Source organism: Myotis daubentonii, chromosome 14 (genome assembly GCF_963259705.1).
Source record: "Myotis daubentonii chromosome 14, mMyoDau2.1, whole genome shotgun sequence".
Taxonomy (NCBI): Eukaryota; Metazoa; Chordata; class Mammalia; order Chiroptera; family Vespertilionidae; genus Myotis; species Myotis daubentonii.
In genome coordinates, this window is record NC_081853.1 from 45,356,165 (window position 1) to 45,375,521 (window position 19,357).

General features: G+C 39.7%; 1 protein-coding gene across 12 annotated transcripts in view; it reads left to right on the forward strand.

Annotated features, from left to right (window-relative positions):
- Positions 1-19,357, forward strand: part of RBMS3 (RNA binding motif single stranded interacting protein 3) — a 621,282-nt gene that overhangs the window by 587,885 nt on the left and 14,040 nt on the right. For 6 of the 12 annotated variants that reach the window (XM_059664136.1, XM_059664139.1, XM_059664127.1 and 3 more), the window contains 2 exons: positions 10,223-10,303; positions 12,588-12,715. In XM_059664136.1, coding sequence (XP_059520119.1) covers positions 10,223-10,303; positions 12,588-12,715 — 209 coding nt within the window. Of the gene's footprint in view, positions 1-10,222; positions 10,304-12,587; positions 12,720-19,357 lie in introns of those variants that run through there. The other 6 variants (XM_059664128.1, XM_059664135.1, XM_059664138.1 and 3 more) reach the window with 1 other exon arrangement.

The window sequence follows — 19,357 nt, forward strand, 5'->3', positions numbered from 1 at the left end:
AAATTTATGAAAAAACTATCTAATAATAAGTCAGTCAGTCATTAGTTAAAGTGATTTCTTCTTGATGCTTTTAAATTTAAAGACTGATTCCAATAAATGTTGATTTGACCCTAATAACCTCTCTCATTTGAAGAAGTCACAACGTTACAGAGACTTTTAACTTTTTTACCATTAATAACAATACTAATATGCAAAAATACTAGAAAATGTTAAGAAACAACCAGGAAGGCAGGAAATTTAAACACAAAACGGGAAGACTACCATAAGAAAGTAGTAATAATACAAAAAGATGAACTTGGATTTAATTATCTACTCAGTTTCTGGGTGCTGTGGTGAATGTAAGATTGGCAATAGTTAATAGTGCATAAAAATTAAATAGCTTTATAAGTATGATCAGAAAGGAGAAATGAATCCTCCTGGACACAAAGAGGGTTAGCAACAAAATGTGTTCCTTCTGGGCCATATCAGGTCATATTCCCCAATCCATGCTTTAACACCATAGTATGTGCTTACTTAATATTTGACACATAATAAGAGCTCAATAAAATTTTATTAATGCTGTATAAGTGAATTAAGAATATATGTTTATTATTGGAATTTTACAATACAGCATCTTCTTCTCTTAGTTTCTGAGATCCTCACTTCTGGTGATTTTTTTTCTCTATCCTAGAATTTGTCATTAGCAACCACTGTATCAACTCCAAATCTGAATTTCAAGCTCTAGTTCAATTTCAGACATGCTGCTCTGACTACCACCTCCTTCTATGCACTTCTTATAGAAGTATAACATATGTTCAGAAGAGTGCACAGTTCATGTTTACAACTCAATACATTTTACAGAGTATCCACCCCTCAGGTCTCTACCACCTACATCAAGATATCAAAGGTCCTCTTCTCACAGAGGCCTCTCTGGTGCCTAACACTTTCATTCTCTACAGCAACCATAACCCTGACTTCTAAAGCATAGATTTGTTTTGATTGTTTCTAAACTTTAAATAAATAGAAGCATACAGTAGGAAGACTTTTATGTCAACTTTTTCTAAAAAGTGCAACATTATATCTGTAAGATTCACCATATTTGTGGAGGTTTTTTTATTGTTTATACTAGAGGCCCAGTGCACAACATTCGTGCACCGGGGGTGGGGGGTCCCTCAGCCCAGCCTGTGCCCTCTCGCAGTCCGGGACATCCCCCTAGGGGTCCTGAGCACTGCCACAAGGCTCCCACCACCACCGCTGTGCTCACCAGCCATGAGCTCTGCTTCTGGCTGGGTAGCGCTCCCCCTGTGGGAGCGCACTGACCACCAGGGGGCAGCTCCTGCGTTGAGTGTCTGCCCTCTGGTGGTCAGTGCACATCATAGCAACCAGTTCTGCAGTTTGGTCAATTTTTATATTAGCCTTTTATTATAAAGGATTATTATACAATACAAATACATCAGAACTCATTCATTGTACTGTGGATTGACATTTAGGTTATTTTCAACTTGGAACAATTCTAAATATGCTGCTCTAAATGTTTCTTACATATCTCTTGGGTGTGTATTTGAAAGGATTTTTGCCATTCACATATCTAGGAGTAGGATTGCTTGGTGATAGGTTCTGTAAATGTTCAGCTTCTTTGTTACTGCTGTACAGTTTTACAGAGTGATGCCCGAAGTTAAACTCCTTCTAGCAACGTCTGAAAGTGCTTCTTGTCTATATCTTCTCAAACACTTGATATTGTCCATTTTTTTCCCTCCTGGTAGGAATGTGTATTATATCATCCTATTGATAACTTATATCACCCTAATGACCAATGAGTAGGATCTATATTCATATGCATATTAGCCCTTTGAATTTTAGATACCCTTTTGAAAAGTGTTTGAGTGACTATATATACATTTTTTATGATTGTTTTGTATTTATTGAACTTTTTACTGAAGTAATTATAGATTCACATATAGTTTTAAGAAATAATATAGAGAGGTCCATTGTACAATTGCTTCAAGTTCCCTCAATATTTTGCAAAATTTTTCATCTTCGGTATGAAAGTTTTCATGCCTTTTCTCAAAATCATTTCTAGGGATTTAATATTTTTTTATGCTATAGATACAGTATTTTAAATTTCATTTTTAATTGTTGCTGATATATACAAATATAAATTTTTATTGACACATCCAACAGTTTTGCTAAATGTCCTTATTAATTCAAACAATTTTTTAAAATGTATTTGGAATGTCTACACATTAGTCATGTCATCTGTGTTAGTTTCTTCATCTATATGCCTTTTTTTTTCTTAACTTATTATACTATCTAAAAACACTAAAACGAAGTTAGGACAGATGATACTGGACATCTTTACCTCATGCCAAAATTCAAACAAAAAGTGTTCAGTATGTCACCATTAATTATGATGTTAGCTGTGTGTGTTTGGTATATAACCCTTTATTCCTAATTTCCATTTATTCTTCATGTACCTAGACATGTTCTCATATCCAGGTATTAGATCTTATCAAAGATATTTCTGAATCTTTTGAAATGATCATATAATTTTCTTCTTTATTCTATCAATGTGGTGAATTATGTTGACTTATTTTCAAATATCAAATGTTTATGAGATATATTGAGCTGTAGTTTTTCCTTTTAGTAATGTCCCTGTCAGTTTTTGGTATAAGGAGCATGCTAGCTTCATGAAATGAGTTGGGAAATGTTCCTTTATGTTATTTTCTGGAAGAATTTATATCAGACTGGTTATTACTTATTTCTTAAATGTTTGCAAAAATCAGCTGAAGATTTTATTGTGGGAAGGTTTTGGATTATTAATTCAATTTCTTTAGTACAAAGAGCTACTCAAATTTCCTATTTTTTGTGTCACTTCTTCTAAATTGTGCTATTCAAAAAATTTGTCTATTTAATATAAGTTGTCAAATTTATAGGCATAAAGTTGTTCATAATATCCTATTATCTTTTTTACTTTCTCACTTCCCATTCTCTGTTTAAGTCAATTAGACTTTCATTTCCACTACTCCATTGTACATATGTTTTCAGTTTCCCCTCCATTCTGAAATCTGATGTAAAATTCATTTTCAGTTTTTATCTGATTTATTTTTATTTCCTGAGTTGCCTTTGTGGTTTACTGGATCTCTCTTCTGTCCCATCTTTCTCTAGGTTTTATGTTACCTATCACAAAAAATTTGAGGAGGGAAAGGAGCTAATTCATTGTGTGTACATAGAGTTGTTTCTAGTTCAAATTTTAAAACATAGTTTCTTAATCAGCTATATTTCTATAGTATTATCTTTTATTTTCACTCCTACCACAATGATCTGTGAACATGCTCGAACTTAATGGGCTTTGTTGTTTTATCTCCCAAAAAACATTCATGAAAATTACTTTTCCTACAAAATTGAAGGCCTCACTAGCCTGTGATCATGGCTACTGCTTACAGATGAGGTTTGTGAATTTCAAGCTAAGAACAACCTCCAAGAGTCCTTCTTGTTACTCTGCTGTATGCCACCCACAAATGGCCCCGCCCCCAAAATACAACAGTCTGTATTTTTTGTTTAGTAATTTAACAACACGTCTCTCTGTGGGTTATGCTCAATACGATTCTGGGAAAATGGGTGGGATAATACAGGCTACCAATAATGCTGGGCTCCCATTTCTATCCTTTTCCTCTCTCCGAGTGTTTTTACTTCTAGTGTGTGAGGTATATGCTACTATCTGCATTCACTTCCACCTACTCTTCAGGGATAGTTACTGCTATTACAACAGTCTACTTCGTTATTTCCATACTGGCATCTTCGAGAGTAAGTAGCCTACTTTATAAATTAATACTAACATGAAACATTATGAAAGCCTACACTATTACTATTCTGGATGGAGATCCCACTTCCTTTTCCATCATTTCATTGACAGACGTAGAAAGGATATAGGAGGAACTGAGCAGTACAGGTCCAGGTAGGAATCCAGCCTTACATAGCCTCCTCTCTGTGGATAGTCTCTCATTAGTAGTTCATTGAGTGGCATTTTAAGAATTCTACTCTGGCAGCTATACTACTTAACCCTAAGCAAACCTGCAAAATGATAGAAATTTTCAATCTCTAAGTCAAGTCTTGCTTCCCAATTAAGACTATACAATTCTACAAATTCAAAAAATACGCCATCCAAACTGCAGGATACCTCTACCCAAGGAACACGGTGCCTCTCCCTCAGCCCCTCACCCAACCCTGATGAATCATAACTCAGGTTGTTGCCTACATCCTCAACTTTCCTTTATTAGAAGAAAGTAGAAGACCTTAAAGGTAATTCACTCTGCACGCTGTTAGCATCATCAACCACAATTGCTGCTTTATCCTCTCAGCTTCCTTTCTGAGGTGCATTTATGACTTTCCTGTATCGTTCGCATTGACTTTCTGGGTTTGATAGAGCCTGGAAAGCTTTCCTTGCTGAAATTCGTTAAGCGGATTTATGAATTTTATAGCAAGGACTAAAGCACTAATTTACAATCTAAACAGTGTAATGATGATTCCAAATGAGCAAGTTTGATCAAGTATTTTAGGAAATTCCAAAAATTGAAATGTGGGGGACTTTCCTGCCACTCCTTTGCTTTACAAATAATCAAAATATGTTTCCTCACAAGAAACATCTCAAACATTTTTTATTTGTTTTGGTGGGGGGAAAGAAAGTAAATCCAAAACTGAAAATTTAAGTTTTCTTTCTTTGTTTTCTTGGAAATCATCAATGGTTCCCCAGTAACAGAAACAGTTTGTTGTAACTTAAACAGGCAAAAACACAACTCCTCTCCAGTTTCACCATTTTTTTCCTTCTCTTTGTGTAAATATCTTGGTGATGCAGTGTCTAGACTTCTTGGAGCAAGTGATGGAGTCTGGAATTTATTCTGTGGGTTTGAAAGCGGCTATCCAGGTCTCCCACATTGATGTGAAAATCTGTGGCTTTCAGAATATGTAAAAATCATCAAACTGTTTACCAAAAAATACAATTTGTCAAATCATGCCAAACGTGCTGCACACTACAGGGAAATATTGTATGAACTTGTTCCTTTTATCTATACTTCATTTTAATGTTCCCATCAGTCATATCAAGAAAAATTAATTTTCATATGAATATAGACCCTACTCATTGGTCAGTAATTATAAATACAAAATAATTTTCACTTATGAAAGAATTATGGCAGATTTTTTCTAGCTTTTGAGAAATACCCATAAAAGAAATTAGTTTCAAAGATGCACATCCATTCTTGTTACAGTTTTAATAAGTAATCCAAAGGGATTCATCAAGTGAAAGGGACAGATTTTTTTTTTTTATGTCACAGGTCCTCCTCTTGGTCCTATGTCACTTGCGAGCCAGATAAAATGAAAGCCATCTTTGAAGCACCCAGATCTAAGCAATTTTTTGTGCATCCTGGATTATTAGGTCTGTCTGCACTTTATCTCTTAAGGAAATCAAGCTCTGTGCTTGCAAAGAAAATGCAGGGTTATTTGTCACCAATTATGTAAAGCTGAGAATTGATCTTACATATAGCTATAACCATGTCCTGTAAGCAGTTGCTCCTAAATTTATAAGGCTGCCACTTCTTGAGGCTTTACTCTAGGAAATATATGTCTACTACAGAAGAGTTTGTTGTACAAGTTTATCTAGAGATAATAGTTTTACAGGGTATAAAACTCCATAGCATCGACCTGTGTGAAATAAGTGTCTGTTCCTAATTTTCAAACAATGTTCTCAAGCCCTGTCTTAGTTACTCATGACCAAAGGGGGGGAAAAAGCAACCCAAAAGTAGGGTTATTGGTTTTTTCCCATTAACACACACACACACACACACACACACACACACACACATACATATACACACACAGCATATTGAACTGAACTGACCTCATCTAAAATAATAAAAGTAAAATATGCTAATTAGACCAGACAGCAGAACAATCTTCCGGACGTCATTCTAGATGTCCTTCTGGATGAAGCCCCCGTGGCAGGGGCTGAGGCAGAGGCAGTTAGGGACAATCAGGTAGGCAGGCGAGCAGTTAGGGGCAATGAGGCAGGCAGGCAAGTGGTTAGGTGCATGGGGCAGGCAGGCAGAGTGGTTAGGGGTGATCAGGCAGGCAGGCAGTTAGGAGCCAGCAGTCCCAGATTTTGAGAGGGTACAGGCCTGGCTGAGGCACCACCCCCCATACATGAATTTCATGCAAGGGGCCTCTAATTCTATATAATAAAAGCCTAATATGCTAAGTGTCCAGTTGTCCATTCAACCAATCAAAGCATAATATGCTAATGATATGCTAAGGCTGCTCAACCACTCGCTATGAGATGCACTGACCACCAGTGGGAGACCGGTTGACCAATTGCTACAATGTGCATTGACCACCAGGGAGCAGACAATCGACCAGTTTACCAGTCACTATGACATGCCCTGACCATCAGGGGGCAGATGCTCCAACCGATAGGTTAGCTTGCTGCTGGGGTCTAGCTGATCAGGACTGAGCAAGAAGGGCTGGACATGCCCTGGAGCCCTCCTGTGGTCACTCCTCGGCCCCAATTGTGCACAGGTGGGGTCCCTCAGCCTGGCCTGTGCCCTCTCGCAATTTGGGCTGAGAGAACCCCCACCCCAAGTGCACGAATTTCTTGCACTGAGCCTCTAGTTTATACTATAAAATCTCTACTGGTTCTCTTTAGAATAGTAGCATAAAAGCAAGTTAAGTAACACTTAAACATATATGGTAGCCCTCCTAGAAGAAAATCAGGTGCTCTGAGTATAAAGTAAAATTTAAAAATGTCTGGAAATTAAACAATAAAAATGTTAATCATAGGCATATTATTCTATTTTTTATCCAGAACTAGTTATTACACTCCATTAGTTAAGAAAAAACAGTATCTATAGTACATAGTGATGATCAAAAGGAGCCTCTTAAGACCTTATTTACTTAACTTCAAAGATAATGTAGTGGATTGAAAAGTGCTAAATCACAGGTCAGAAGAACTGGCGTTTATTCCCATTATATGTAGGTCTCTGTTTCTCAGTGTGTAATATGGGTGAACCATCCTGCCTAGCATACAGCGTTGTTCTAAACAGAAGACGAGTATGAACTTACACCTTAAGCAGTTCAGTTAGGTCATGTTCCCGCTTCACTGAATGTCATGGGAGGTGTGAAGATTTGCTGATTCTGTTTTACTGAATAAAACACAGATGAGGTTTGGAATAACTCAGAATCATTTGAAGAAGCTTAGCTAAGAATTACAGAATATGCTTTCCATTACACAGCCTAGGAACTCTAGTTTGGCATGAGAGGTCTAAAGAAATGGGGTGGATTCTCCTGTGAGCTAGTGAAGATTGCTTTCTATAGCCTCAGATCATGTTCCTAAATCTAGTTTACAGAACCACCTCCTTAGAGATGCAGACAGTGGAGCAGAGACAGATCAAAGTCCTGTCCTGCAGATGGGTGCCAGTGATGGCATCATCTTACGCAAAGGATACACTTATTAGGCCAACCCTGGAATAGAAAATAACTAACTTGGCCCAGCTGGTGTGGCACAGTGGTTTCGCATTGACCCCTGAACCAAGAGGTCACGGTTCGATTCCCCGTGGAGGTACATGCAGGAGGCAGCCAATCTATGATTCTCTCTCTCATCATTGATGTTTATGTCTCTCTCTCTCCCTCTCCCTCCCTTTATCTGAAATCAATTTAAAAAAACAAACTTTTTTTTTTTAAAGAAAATAACCAGCTCCATAGTGGACTGTCCTTTTACTAGTATATTTTAACTCTTAGAAAATCATGAGCTAAGGGCAGAACATGAACCACAACAGTATCAACTCTGTGCTTAGATAAATTAGATAAATTCATAGTTGATATATATATATATATATATATATATATATATATATATATATATATATATATATATATTTCTACTTGCTATAAATCTAGGATTTTTGAGATTAAATTAAAGAAACATTTTACAAAGTATGTTTTTTAGAGCACTAGTTCTAAAAATTATTAGGCGCTACAAAAAAAGTTTTAGAAATGCTGGCTTAATCAACTTTAACTAGGCTTTTGTAAAATAATTATTTCTCAAAAGTGTTTTATTACATGTCAGTATCAAAGAAAAGAATATAGTGCACAGCATTACTGAAGTGCATTGGAACATAGAGCTTTTTTCTCACTTGAGCCTAGCATTCTATAAAAAATACATTGTAGGGAAAACTGAATCAAAGGATATTTAAAACCTATATAACACAGTCAAACCACCTGTCTGAAATAGTCAGGGGACTATAATTATTCCCCGATGTATTCTCTAAAGCAGTTTTGTTGCTAATGAAAACACCTGCCACAGGGTTCTAGATGTGAAGTATTTGCTGAAATGTGACTCCAGAGTTCTATACTTATTTTAAAAAAGGACAGCAATCAAATACCTGAATACTTATTATCTGCTTAAGGATACAAGGACAATGAGTTGGAGAAAGTATTTCTTAAAATGTTATATAAACCTGATAGGGTTGGTGACATTAATATAAAAAGCTCAGAATGATCAATGGCTAAGAGGCATGCAAGATTTGTAATTGGAAGTGGAAGGTTTTCTACTCGTATCCTTTTATTCAGCCTTGAACAATAACTTATCAAGAATCAGGTTTTCGGTGTGTTAGAAGATGCAGAGACAAGTGACATTTGGCCCAACCCTTCCAGGAGGTAATAGTCTGGACAATTTTAATAGACGAGTGATGAATGCTATCACAGAGGACAGGGCACAGAAAGCTCGGATAATATTGAACTAAAAAGCTAAATGAGTAATATCACCAGGCCTTTCAAACAATCGCTCTTGGTCCAAGTGACAAGGCTGTTTAATACGTACATATGTGAATTGCACTTAGCCGTTATTAGTAGCAACAAGAATACAGACAACAGTCAGTTTGTTTGATTCGGAGTTGTTTCATTAAAGCTGTCTCTATTTTTTAACCAATAGATACAGTAGGACAGTGCTTATTTTACAACGAAGATGCATTTACGCCAGAATTGCTTTGCTGCTGTAATTCTCCATAAATATTAAACAACAACCGATGAGCTAGTCTCCATTCATATATTCCCTTGATTCAGAATCACTTTGCCTCTTGGGTACTGAAAGTACCAAGATACGTAAAGCATACTAATTTAGGTTTTGCATATTTATGCATGGCCTTAATTTTTGAACTCAACAAATTGAGAAGAATAAATATTCACAGGCTTGTGATTTTTCATAAACATAATTTCTCTAACCTGCATGAATTGAGAAATCTTATTTTCATTAGAGGATTCTCATTCTAAAGTTTTGTGATGCCCATCAAGTTTAGGAACTCAGAAATAAAGTTTATTCTATAGAAAATTCCATTGTTGAAGAGTAGAACTTTGAATTTGCAAGGGAGATGTGTATTAGAAATAGGAATACAGGTCGTACTTTCTGTTAGATGACACTGTAATTTTTCTGGGGCTCCCTATCTTCATTGCAAAAATACATGTTATCCCCAATACATATGTTACTGAATACTACAACTTAGTGAAAAAAAAATTGTTTGAATGTTTCATTGTTTATTTGGACGAAGAAAATTTGGAGAATTCAAGGAGTTGAAAAGGAAATCCTGAAAGTGACAAGAGAATGGGATGGGGAGGGAACAAAGGAGACTGTAACATTATCTGCAATTTATATACATAAATATATATAGATATAGATTAGATATAGATATAGATATAGAGATAGAGATATAAAATAGTTATGTGAAAATAAAATGACAATTGCCAATTTTCAATGTTGCTACATAAGTATTTCTTGCATTATTCCTGTATTTTTATTTAGACAAGAAATTATTATTAACAATCTGATTCATTCATTCAACAAATAATTTGTTGAGAGCCTACTATGTGATAGATGCCAGCAAGAAAATGGAGAAAATAAAGAACATCATCCCTGCCCTCATGGAGTTTGTTTTAGATATGAAAGTGAAATAATTTGAGATCTGGTATAGACTGTTTACAAAGACAGAGTGAGGGAATGGGGGTGGTACTGTGGAGGTGGGCTGCCATCAATAACTAAATCAGTAAGGAGAGGTAATTCTGTGCTGATAGGAACTGCCTCATTTTTGGTCAAAATAGAGTGTAACTCTAATCATGCACTGGCCATGGGCCACATATGTGATGTCTACTTTCCTCTTTGGTTGCAATCCCAAGTTCACCTGCATTTTTCTTTGCTTCCCTCTAGTATATGACTGCTGCTGCTCCTATGCAAGGGACCTACATTCCCCAGTACACGCCTGTGCCTCCGACAGCTGTTTCTATTGAAGTAAGTCTGTCTCTGTCTTATGGAAAGAGGGTCACAGAGATACATCTCAGCCACATATGCCGTGGTCCCCACAGCCCAAGGAATCCTGATGTGAGATTTTTGTGCTTCTTTGACATTTGAAATTGCAAGCTCAGTACATGAAAATATGTGCCCATACCTGGCTATGCCTAGGTTTTCCTTTGCACATAAAATAAGTTAATTTGCTATCAAAGTATGAGGGAAGTGTCATTTTCATATTTAGAGAAAAGATTAGAGACTAAATCTCTATCCCATCAGATGTTAACCACAATACCCATAAGTAGGGAGGGGGAATATTGCAACCCTCGTGCCTTGTGACTCAGAGAAGTCCCTGGACCAGCATTACAGACATCACTGGGGAGCTTGTTTAAACCTGCAAACTCTCACGCACCACCTGGACCTCCTGAATCAGAATTGGCATTTAAAAAAATGGAGGTAACATTATGTAAGTTTCAGGGGTGCAACACTATCATTCAGCATCTGTATATACTACGTGGTGCTCACCACCAAAAGTCTGATTTCCATCTGTCACCAAATATTTGACCCATTTGCCCTTCCTCCATCCCCCCCACCCTCCCCTCAGGTAACTATCCATCAGTTGTCTGTATCTATGAGTTTATTTTTGTTTGATATCCCACATATGAGTGAAATCATATGGTTTATGTCCTTTTTTGTCCGATTTCTTTCACTTTGTGTGGTACCCTCATGATCCATCCATGTTGTCGCAGGTGGCAATATTTCATTTTTAACAGCTGAGTAATATTCCATTGTATACATAAGTACACCACATCTTCTTCAATCCATTTATACATTTTGTGTGTGACAAATGTTTGCTGCTACTCAGAAGTTTAAGAGGACACTTCATGTAATTTAGGAACTCACAGAGACCCAGACTTGTAAGGCCCCAAAGAATGTGTCAGTTAATATTAAACAGGTTTTAATAGGACTTTCAAAATTTTAAGACTGTGTGATTAAAACACATTTTCCTTGCTATAGTTAGCAGTCAAAAAGTATCTAGGACATGAGAAAATTATGAACCTGAACATTTAAACATAAATCTCTGCTACATATTTGCATTTCTCTATCTCAACACCAAAGACATATGGTTATCTACGGAATTTGAGCATTTTGATGACTACAAAATAATGAGACACATTCAATAGTGTGGCATATTGAAAACAATATAATTATAGTTAAATCTAGGACTTAAAAAAAGAAGTCTTTCATTAATAAAAATAGAGGTACACTATGATATATTGCTTTTAGTTTATGTTTATAAGGAAAAGCATTAATTCATTTTCTATGTAAAAACACTCACTGAAAATTCACCAATATCCATACAACTAAATACTGGTGGGAGGTTCAGGAAAACACACACACAATACCAAATAGTATTAGGAAGAAAAAGATTAATAACGGGAGAATTTTCAGATTCTGAGGACCTCAAGGATCTTTTGTGGCAGAGAGCTGTCCAAGAACATCTGAAACTCAATATTGCTGCAGGTGTTCAAGGTTATAAGTGAAACTATGAGAATATATTCAGAGAGATGCCTTTTAGGCCTAATAATTACCTAATAAAACTGCCTATGCCTCTCTGGGAACCAATATGTGTCCCTAAAGAGACTGACTTCAGAAATTCATTCTTGTGGGCATCTGTGAGGATCAAGAGAATGAAAAGGTGAGGAAAAGAGCAAATCAAAATTTTGATGTTTGTTTGACTCTTTATCTGAAACCTTTAAATGAATTCCAGTTCTTATTGTGGAAAACAAAAACAAATCAAGTTTCTGAAGGGAAACCTCCTTAACCGTATTCTTTTAAAAGAATTCCAAACTTTAATGTAGATGCTTATGCAGGTCAGAGTCCATTGCTTTGCCAGACCATACAGACATGGTACAGTGCACTATCCCAATAAAATGCTTGAGTATACAATTTTTTGTAGAAATCCTTCATGAGTTTTTTAATAAATTACCATTCAGTGTGGCTGCATACAGGTCTGGTTGAAGAGTTGTAAGTATGAGCAAAATGATTTCTGACCATTTGACTGCTCCAAGGATGTGATGGCAAGGATCCTTGGGAGCTCATGGAGGTGAATGTCTCAGCTCTTAGCCACATATGCTCCGTGGTTTTCCTTTGAGTACTTATTGTGGCTTCGTAACTGAGTGCAATTTTCCTCCAGCCAAAGACAAGAGGGGTTTTCTCAAGTCCATCTGGAAGAGGGCCCTTTGCGGAAGCCAATAAGACTTTGTGTTCTTATTTGCCTCCTCAGGGTGTTGTTGCTGATACCTCTCCCCAGACAGTGGCACCTTCATCCCAGGACACCAGTGGTCAGCAGCAACAGATAGCGGTGGACACATCCAACGAACATGCATCTGCATATTCCTACCAACAGTCTAAGTAAGTTCGAGCTGTACTAAGCTCTTTCCCTCAAGATCAACTATCTGGGCTTTACTCTCTCATGTTGCACCTGTTAGCTTTTGCTGCAATACAGACCATCTCAAACTTAGGGACACGCATTTATTTAGTTCATAATTATGTGGGTTGGCGATTTGAGTCTCAGGTGGATAGTTGACTGAACATCTGGGAACAGCTGCTTGGCTGCCTCCTACACGCCCCCTATTGGGGATCGAGCCCTCAATGCAGGCATATGCCCTGACTGGGAATGGAACGGTGACCTCCTGGTTCACAAGTCGATGCTCAACCACTGAGCCAAATCAGTCAGGCATGACCAGCATTTTTTCAATTCTGATTGTGACTTATTTGCTGCTGCCCCTTTGGCCAAAGCATGACCAAGCCCTTGGTTCACTACCAAAAGGCTTGAATTCAGAAAGGAACATTAAAGCCATTTTTTTAAAAAATCTGTCATACATAGTTTGGAAAAACTCTAATATTGAGTTTTTCCAAACTGTACATGAAACTAATTAGTGAGCCTGCAGTTTGGTCTCCATTTTCCAATTTATCCAAACAATAATTATTGCTTACTGCATGACAGGGAGTATTGTAGAAGCTAGTGAAAAACCAATGAACAAAGCAGATGCTCCCCAACTTTTGGAGTTAATTTTCTACTACGAGTAGACTCAGAATCAATGGGTCAATCAGCAAACAATAAAAAAAGAAACAGAATTTCAAAGCAGACTGCTTAAAAAGATTCTTGTGGTAGAAAGTGACTGTGTAGATACCTAAGATTTGTATCAGGGACGGTCTCTCATATAGACCTAGTCTGTAAGATAATTAGAGGCCAATCTTGGAGAGCTTTGGAGAAAAAGCATTCTAGACAGAACCAACAAATTCAAAGATCCGGAGTGGGGACCTGATGCTGAAGTGTTGTAGATTGGGCCACCGGGGGGAATTGTAGGTGATACAGTTGAATTTTTATATCTAGCCTTTGTGTCGAGTAATTATTCTTGGTTTCATGCTAAGTGAGTTAGAAAACCTTTGGAGAAGAAATGACAGGATTTTGTTTATATTTCAGTGCCTCTGTTACCAATGCACCCTGAGTAGAGAGGGATGTGCATTTTAGGATGGATTTCAGGATGCAGCGTTCCCCCTCTTGCAATTGTCCAGAACCCCTTCTCCATTCCCTATCTGATTAAATCAGAGTTTGCTGCCCCTACTTGTCAGCCCACAATGAGATGCTCTGTCTCAGGGTCCTCCCACCTTTTCATTGTCTGATGTGATGGAGAGGCAAGTGCTCTGCCTCTCATGGATTCTGGTGAGTCTCTCCCCATCCACCTCCACACCCTGTTTCACTGGTAGCATCGTATGCCCGGTAGTATGCTAAGAGACAAGACCTGTGCCCTCAGTCTAGTATGGGATTTAGACCTGCACATAGACAAGAAAAATAGACTGCAAGGAACAAAATGAACAGGGCTCTTTTTAAAAATGCAATAGAAAGTCATAGAAGAATGCACTTAATTTTTCTTGGTTGTGGTGAATGAAACTGTGTCTTCAAGGAAGGCTCAAGGTACGGAGTGGGAAAACTCAGCATTTCTTTGAGAACCAGATGCAGAATAGTGTAAAAAGGCAGATGGGACCCAGATTCTCATATCAGGTGCGATACTGAGGTGCTCAAACAGAATTTTCTTTGCATGTCCTTCCAGGTGAAGTACAATGGATTTGGAGGCAGTGGAAACAGACAGTCCTATTACTGCAATGGTTCAGACAAAAGGGAACAGAGTTCTGAAGTAGGATGGTGGCAAGTGTAATAATGGTGGAGAGTTGGAAGGTAGAATGAAGTAAGAAAAAAAGGGAACGGGACTTTAAAAGCTCAAGCAATACTGTGGAGTTATTGATGCCACTAAGAGAGGCAGATGAGAAAAAAATGGGGGGAGGGATGTTTGTGGAGAAAGATGAGGGACTGAATTATAATGAGTCCATTCACAGAAGCTTATTCCTTGAAATATTTGAGGAAGTCTAAATCTGACCTCATAAAACTAGTGGCACCATGATTATGTGCCTTGAGCCATGAATTCTTACAGAGCACTCCACAGATAATAAATGTCAAGACTAGAAGTCTCCATCCCTTGTCCTCAAGGAGGTAAGAAGAATGTTCCACAGGGAGTGCTCACTGCTGCAACATGACAGAGATGAAAGCACCTGGAACATTCCAAATGCGTGACATGGGAAAACCACTTGCATTGCCTTGTGGACCTTTCTTTAAGCCTGGAGAAAAAATTTCCACAGGTCCTGTTTATATTCTCAGTTTCCTCTTAAACAGTGCTGCTGTGAGGGTCACCAAAGGAGGAATGCATGAGACCGAAAAGGGTAAATTATTATGAATTTATTAGGTCATCTGGAAAACCAGATGGGCTGAACCTCAAAATGGTGCCAGCACCCAGGGATGGGAAGTCGGATTTTAAAGGACTCTAGGCGGAGAAGTATCCGGACTGGAGGGGAAGGATAATGGTCTTAGCAAGTGGGATGTGGTCTAACTGAAAGGGACTATTCCTTGTGAAGTGGCCTAAAGGTCTCCCAGGGCAGGGGGCATTGATTCAATTGTTTGATGAGACCTAACATAGTCTAGCCTTTGTGTTTTATGGAATAGGGATGAAGGCCATGTCTTCCATAGTTACTTACTGCTGAGGGGGACGCGAGATCATAGAGGGATGGACTTCGGAGTCGCTGGGACACTGTACAGATTTCTCAAGGTTGGAGGGAGGGGTTGCACCAGCATGACTTCCCCAAGAGACTGGTTGGTGGAGGCTTGAAAGTGGTCCTATTGAGTGACTTTGGAGGTAAAAACTGGTCCTGAGGCTGCCACAGTGTCACTTGTCCGGTTTTGCTGCTTTTCTGGGCCTGGAGCTGAAATACAACGGAGACCTAGATGTTATCTTTAGGGAGGAAAAGAGCAGGGGGCTAAACTGCCTGACTAGTGGTAGGAAAGGGGAGGCTAGGTTACCCGCAGGTCCAGGTTCTTGTTTTCCCCCTTGCTAGGCACCCAGAGCTTTCTGCCCGGGTGAGTTTCTGTACCTGGCGGTCAGAGGGACCTGGGCACAAAAGGAGGTTGTGATGATGTCTAGGGGTGGTTATTTCCTGAGTACAAACAGGGCTTGTAACCTGGTGGATAAATTTTAGTATTATTGAGGCAAAAGTTAGAACAATAAGAATTATGACAAATGGTCTGATGGAAGAAAAGAGACATTGTTTTGGAGGGTTGTAGTATAATATACCAAAATGAGGTTTATTCTCTTAGCTTCATTGTCCTTGGGTGTGGTCGGCAAATGGCACTAACTACACTTCTGCTGTCTCCCTGAATAGGGTGGTTTAAGCTACTTACCCTCTGGTTGGGCAGGAAAAATGCAAACCATTTACTCTTAAGTGTCCTCGGTTTAGGGAAGATAGGATTTACTAGATGGCTGCAAACTGCTGTTTAACTATCTCAGTTTCCCTATTCTGCTTGTCCTTTTAACATTTCTCCTTAGAAACCTTTTTATAACTTCACCTCACTTTCTTTTTCCCTCAAAATGCTGAAACCATACAATTTCTTGCCAATTTAATTAGAATTCTTAACTCTTAGAAACATTAATTTTCCAATGATAATCAAAAAGTAACCCACCAGCATTTCTTAGATTGACATTTATGAACACTCTCACTTTCAAGAAACGTACCTTCAACAAAGCATATGACATTACATTAACAGTTCAAAATCTACTTTATAGATTTTCTTAAAAAAAAAAAAGCTAAAATCATGTGAACTTAAACATCTAAGTTTATCATTTAACTCAGAAATGCTCCAAAGCTTTTAAATTACCAATTAGGCACATGAGGCTGGAGAAGAGGGGGAGATGGGGAGCAGGCCCACAGCCTCTATTAGGACTACAGTTCCCAGGCCTCCAGCTGCTTGCATTTAAAACTGACACATTTTTCCTTAGAGATAACATGCAAAGGTTTGGGGATAATGACTTCTGCTTCTGATAGTAGCAGGACGTTAAACAAGTTTGCAGTTTTGCTGTAAAGGAAGTTGTTCTTTGGGAAAGGGGTGTGTGTCTATTAAGACGCAGTGTCGATGTGAGGTGGCTAATGGCTGTGAGACTAATCCATCAATCCCAGTAATAGAGACTGAGGAGGGCAGAATAAGTGGCCCCAGTGTCATTTCAAAAGGAGAACACTTACCTGCCACCACAATTGTTGCTTGAGGCTCTGTTTTGGTGACATAAGTCTGTGGGGCCTTGTCAGGGCCTGGGCAGCTTCTTCAGTGGCCAGTCCCAGAGGGTGGCCTTGCTGGACTGGCTGAGGTCCGACTTGGGGGGGGCTAGACTCCAGTTGATTTCTAGTGGCCTTCCCTTTCACACCTTGGGCGGGGGCCTCGTGTTTGAGCAGGACTCGGCCCAGTGTTCTTCCTTGTTGCCTTTGAAGCATGGGCCCAGAGGAGGCTTTGCCCCTAACTTACGTTGGCTGGAGGACAGGCGTTTCATCTGGGGTTCATGAGAATGGCCTCCTCCTGGGCCTCAGCCTGATCTCACCTTTGGGTTTGGCTCTCCTCGTCTCTTTTATTAAAGATCTTCAAGGCCAGGTTAATGAAAAATAGACACAGGTCGACAGATCCCTCAAAAGGACTTCAAAGTTTTTGGCATATGTCGGGGGCTGATGGGGGTATAAAATGGGTGTTTAGAAGGAAGGGTTCTCTCTGGGAAGCTGTGGGGTAAGGTGGTAAATTTCTGTAAGGCCTCCATGAGGCGGGAGAGGAAGAGAGGTGGGTGTTTGTCAGGATTTTGAGTGATTTCATTAAGTTTGTCATAGTTGGCAGCTTTTTTGAGTCTGGCAATGAGACAGATGATCATATGGCTATAGAGCCGGCGCCCTGGAAAATTAACTTGCTAGTCCCATCTCAGGTCAGTTCAAGGGACCACGTAGGTGCCAACTGGGTTGGCTGCCATGTGCTGTCTCTGGAGGGCATCGGCATGGTCCTGAGCTGCTAGCCAGACATGCTCCTTCTCCTCTGGGGTGAGAGAGGATGACATAGATGCCAGGTCAGGTCAGTGGAAAAAGACCCAAGATGCCTCCCAATCTGTGTGAGGTCAGACATGGAAAATGGGATGTGTACCCACACAATACCCTCAGCCACCTCTCAGAGGTAAGGGGGTCGAGAGGGTGGAGGAAGAGGTGTTCATAGATGTGTGTGTGTGTGGGGGGGGGGGGGTCCAGGTAGAGCAGGTAGAGGAGAGGCATAGAAGATGGGTTCGAGATACCCAGTGGGGAAGAGAGAATCGAGTGACTGGAAAGGTTGAAGAGAGGGTCTGAGGGACCTGACAGGTCGGGGAAGGACGGATCAGAAGCCTCAGGGTGTAAAGGCCCAGGGTTGGCAGAAGGGGGCTTTGAGTGGAGAAGTAGGATTTGATAAGTAGAGCAAGTTTGACTGAGAGAAGGACGATTACAGAGAGTAAAGGCGGCCTGGCTGTAGGGAATCTCTGACCATTTCCCATTGTGGTGACAGAAATGAAGTCCCAGAGAATGTTAAAATCTTACGTTCCATCCTCAGGCCAGTATAAGTCATTTACTGGTAGATTGTGGACAAGGCGCTTGGCCAGACCTCTGTGGAAAGGCTGAGCAAGTTAAGATTCCTGAGGAGACATCCCAGTGTGTTTTTTTACGGGGGGGGTGGGGTGGGGGCAGAGACAAAAAAGAATTCCCATGGTGAAAATTAGGAAGAGGAGGTAAGCAGCAAAGGGAGGGGGTTGCTACCTTCTAGTCAGGCTCCAGAGAGAGGGAGGCAGCCTGATCCACGTGGTGGGTGTCCCCTGTAATGAGGAAGACTGTGGGACCTGGTCCCAGGGCTGAGGCCGGAGAGGATTTGGGGCCTAGTGCTAGGTCTTTTGTCTTAGGTGTCAAATCAGAAATCTGGAAGGGTGATCCAGCTGTCACTTACCAGAGATGAAATGAGCCGGTGTTGAGTCAGCAGTAGGAAAGAGAGGTCCCCAATCCTGCATCCACCTTGGCTGGTTCAGGAGGTCCTTTGAGGGAGGGAGGGAAGTGTAATCTCGAGGCCAGAGATCCTGTAACCGGAATCGGATTCCGAGGTAAGTGCAGGTCGAGCTGCTGCTGCCTACTACTCTCAGAATAGCAAACTCGGGTCGCCAGAGGAGGAACACACGAGGCTGAAAGGGGTGAAGAATTAGGAATTCAGTCAGTCATCTGGAAAACCAAATGGGCTGAGCCTCAAAATGGCACCAGCAGCCAGGGACAGGGAGTCAGAGATTTTAAAGGACTGTAGGTGGAGAATTCTCTGGGTGAGTTTGGATTCTAGAAAGGCCCAGAGAGGATGGACAATGGAAAGGGAATGTGGTCTGAAGGTCAGTCCCTAGGGAAGGGGATGTTGATGCAATTATTTGATCAGGCCTAACAGCTACAAAGTGCTAAGAGCTTTTGACTTGCAATAGCAACAAAACAATAAAATATTGAATGGAAACAAAGAGGAGTATCCTAAGTCTGATAAATAAGTGAATGACAATCACTTCTGAAGTTTCCTAAAAGGAAGAAATTTAATGTGACGCTATCCATTTGCAGCCCAGGGAAGCTGACCTGTGTCATGGTAAGACATGA